At 42.0% G+C, this 3963-nt stretch overlaps 1 protein-coding gene across 1 annotated transcript; it reads left to right on the top strand.

The window, feature by feature from the left end:
- The first annotated feature begins 415 nt into the window (after positions 1-415).
- LOC143777011 (E3 ubiquitin/ISG15 ligase TRIM25-like) lies at positions 416-3395 on the top strand. The gene has a single exon (XM_077266899.1). The coding sequence runs from the start codon at positions 416-418 to the stop codon at positions 2012-2014; it is 1599 nt and encodes a 532-aa protein (XP_077123014.1). The 3' UTR covers positions 2015-3395.
- Positions 3396-3963: the final 568 nt, after the last annotated feature.

Below are 3963 nucleotides of genomic sequence, written 5' to 3'. Positions count from 1 at the left end.
TCTGCTCTCCAGACTGTCTGCTCCAGACTCCCCAAGCTCCTCCTCCAAACCAAAATCTTTATACAGGGAAAATGTCCTAAAATAGGGTTTTGAACTCCCCCATCTGGCCTCGATTTGGAAGGTGTTGTGTGTGTGATAACCTGCCAAAGGGAATCTCACTTGTCTCCAGGCATAGCACTACCCTCCCCGAGAGGAAGGCAGCACTAATGTAGTACCCTAAATTCTGGGGTGCCACAAGTGCAGCTCAGGTTATTTTCTCAGAGAAAAAGGAAAAAAAATCACAATTCAGCCCAGGCTACAAAAATGATCCCCATTATCACTGAACTTAGAATAAAACCAGAAGAACAAGTTTAGCCGCGCCTTTTCTGGTAAGTATGAATCACACATTTCTTCTTTCTTCATTCTGCTCTGAGCGATGGCGTCTGATGGTCTAAGAAAGGAACTGACCTGTGCTATCTGTAAGGACATTTATACAGATCCCTTAACCCTGAGATGTGGACACAACTTCTGCCGGGATTGTATTGATGGAGTGCAGGATACAGAGGGCGGGTATGGAGAATATTCCTGTCCTGAATGTAGAGTAAGATTTCACAAGCAGCCTCCGCTGCAGAAGAACATAACTCTCTGTAATATAGTGAAGAATTTCCTTGCTACCCAGACACATCAGGAGGAGATCACCGGGATCTGCTGCACTTACTGTGTGGACTATTCTGTTCCTGCTGCTAAATCCTGTCTCATGTGTGAAGCTTCTCTGTGTGATAAACACCTGAAAGTTCACATAGAAACAGCAACAGATCACGTCCTAACAGAACCCAGCACTTCCCTGAAAAACAGAAAATGCTCCATCCATAGGAAGATCCTGGAATATTACTGCACTGAGGACGCTGCTTGTATCTGTGTGTCCTGCAGTTTGGTTGGAGAACATCGGGGACACCGAGTGGAGATGCTGGATGAGGCCTCTGGGAATAAAAAGGGTAAACTGAGACATGTTTTACAGAAACTGATCACAAAGAGAATGAAGACTGAAGAAAGAGTCTGGAGTCTGGAGGAACGCAGGAGAAAAGCTCAAGAAAAAGCATCTGGAGAAGCTGAGAGAGTCACTGCCTTGTTTATATACATCAGGACACGGGTGGACGACCTGGAGAAGAGGATCCTGAGTGATATCAAAAGGCAGGAAGCGAAGATGTTACTGTCACTGTCTGCTCTGAACCATCAGCTGGAAATAAAGAAGGACGAGCTGTCCAGGAGGATAAGGCACATTGAGGAGCTGTGTAACATGATGGATCCACTGACTGTCTTACAGGAACCAGACTTATGTGATCCTGAGGAGGAAGAAGATGATGAGGACACTGGAGGACATGATGGAGGTGATGATTACACAGGAGATGATGGAAGTGATTGGGGTGCGGAGCTGATCTCACGCATATCACACAAATTATCTGCTATGATAAGAGATATAAATGTGATCTTTTATGTTCAGGATCGTGCAGACATATTACTGGATGTAAACACGGGTGATAATAATCTCCTTATATCAGACGACCTGAAAACTGCCACCTGGACACTAATAACAGAGAATCGTCCAGAAACTGCAGAGAGATTCCTGTATTATCAGGTGATGAGTAGGAGGGGATTTACCTCAGGACGACATTACTGGGATGTGGAGGGCAGTAGATCAGGGGGTTGGAGGGTGGGGATGTGTTACCCCAGTATAGACAGGAGGGAGCGTCAGTCATCTATTGGAAATAATAACAAGTCCTGGGGTTTACATGGAAGGTTGTGGCGTAATAATCAGTATTCAGTGAGACATGACAGTAATGAGATCCGGTTACCTCACCGGATCTCCAGTGATAGGTTCAGGATATGTCTGGATTATGAGGCCGGGCAGTTGTCCTTTTATGAGCTGTGTGACCCCATCAGACACTTACACACCTTCACTGCCACCTTCTCCGAGCCCCTTCATGCTGTGTTATATGTATGTGGTGGTGCTATAAAGATATCAGGGAGGAGCTGAGAGGAACCGTCATCACAGAAGAAATCTACCCAGTGACTGAGATTAGAATATGACTGGTGGAGTAATCAGCCAATAGGGAGCACCAGTGGGAGGGGCTACATCTACGCTTTCATTTCTCCAGAGAACCGACAAGATAATTAGTTGTTATTGTTTTTATTTATTTTTATTTATATATTTTTTTGCATTTTTTTGTTACTTTTCTTCTCATAATTTCTTTACTTTTCTCTATATATTATGTTTGGTCATTTAATGCCTCCATTGAACGCTATAGCTGATGGTCAATACAATTTCTGCAACAAATACATGATCATAGATTATTGCAGTCTGTCTTGCAACCACAAAATGGTGTTATTGTACCTTAGTTTTCCACTGGGAGCCCTTCTCTTGCGGTGGATGTTGTTGTCGCCATCTCCAGGGCAACGTGTCTATATGACGCCATACCAGCCCCGCCCCCCTTGTGACGCATCTTCTTGAGGGTAGGAGTGCATAGGAGACGCATCGGGACGCCGTCTGACACCCCGGTCGGAGATTCAGGTGATAGCGGCGGCCTACGTCAGCGCAGTACAGAGCTGCCAGATATAATTGCAGGATGATGATGGCACCCCACATCAGAGGAGCACACAGCTACTAATACTACCGGCGAGGGATTCCATATACTGTCTGTCCATATATAAAATACAGGCATGGCTCCTCCACTTATACCCTTCCTGAGGAAGCCAAAAGGCGAAACGCGCGTTGGGGTGGACTGGTGGTAAATATATTATCTTACTATGATTTACTATCTTATTTCCTTTCCTTACCTGCCACATTCATTATTTAAACATAAAAATCATTTCTTGCAACCCATGCATTTATATATGTACATTCTCAATAGCCCTTATTTATTCTATGCTATAAATAATATATTCTGTTACACCAGCATTTTATTGCATATTTCATGACGGGCTATTTGTCTCCCTTTTTTTTGCATTTTTGGTACATTAATTTACATCTGCATATTTAAAGCCACTAACACATTAGTTATAACAACTAGCACCTTATAGGCTTTTGCACAGCAGATCGAGCTGCTGTATTGTAGATGGATACTATTTTTTCATTGATTTATAGAAATTATGTTTCTTTAGACTTTTACAAGATTCATTATTTACATGTAAGTGACTTTTCCAAGCAGTGGAGTATAGCTACCATCTTTAGTTTGTATATATTTATATGTAAAATCTGCTATACATTTCTCCATTGGAGCTGGAGGCTTATAAGCCTATTTTTAATCTGCCATTAATTTTTTATATGTAACTAAGATACCACCTGTTTATTATCTGAATTGTATTTCCTTCTTTTATGTGATTTTGGCATTTTCTATGAGTAATTAATAAAGATTTGTTGTTTATACTTTATTTTTGATGAATTCTGTACACTATAGAGTTACAGAGGAGAATGCAGTGTTGTCATACTTGGTAAATTATAACGTTTATTATTTTTACAGGCACTTTGCAATTTTAACAGTATAATAAGATGAAACAACATCTATTGACTCCTCTGACATGGAAGAGATGATTTGTGGATGTGTTAGTGGCTAAAAGCTCCCGTACAAATTAGACTAATCTTGTCCGAACCTGTTGGGAGCCAGCTGGGTTTGGTTGACATTCTAATGTGTATGGGAGCACCGGCCGATGGATGGCCTGGAGTGCTATCAATCAGTCATGTCCAATTTTGGACTGCCGATCATATTGTTCTCCCTGAGTTAAGCCATCGGACCAACGTGTAAGTTGGAAGCTTTGTCATAGAGAACACAGGAGCCGTATGAGCTTTCCTATATTTGGTAGAGTCGGCTCAGATGGCAAACGATTGGCCAAAGCATTGTTCGGCTGACAACCATCTAATGTGTTTTAGGCTGTAATTTTCATCCTATCATTCATTCTTAGACCTCCTGATATGCACTTTATCTTGTT

This window comes from Ranitomeya variabilis, chromosome 5, assembly GCF_051348905.1.
Source record: "Ranitomeya variabilis isolate aRanVar5 chromosome 5, aRanVar5.hap1, whole genome shotgun sequence".
Lineage (NCBI taxonomy): Eukaryota > Metazoa > Chordata > Amphibia > Anura > Dendrobatidae > Ranitomeya > Ranitomeya variabilis.
The sequence above is the reverse complement of the archived record's forward strand: the minus strand, read 5'-3'. Positions and strand labels throughout refer to the sequence as shown.

What these genes read in the sequence shown, in the direction of transcription:
- LOC143777011 (XM_077266899.1), top strand. Translation starts at nt 416, where the DNA reads ATGGCGTCTGATGGTCTAAGAAAGGAACTGACCTGTGCTATCTGTAAG.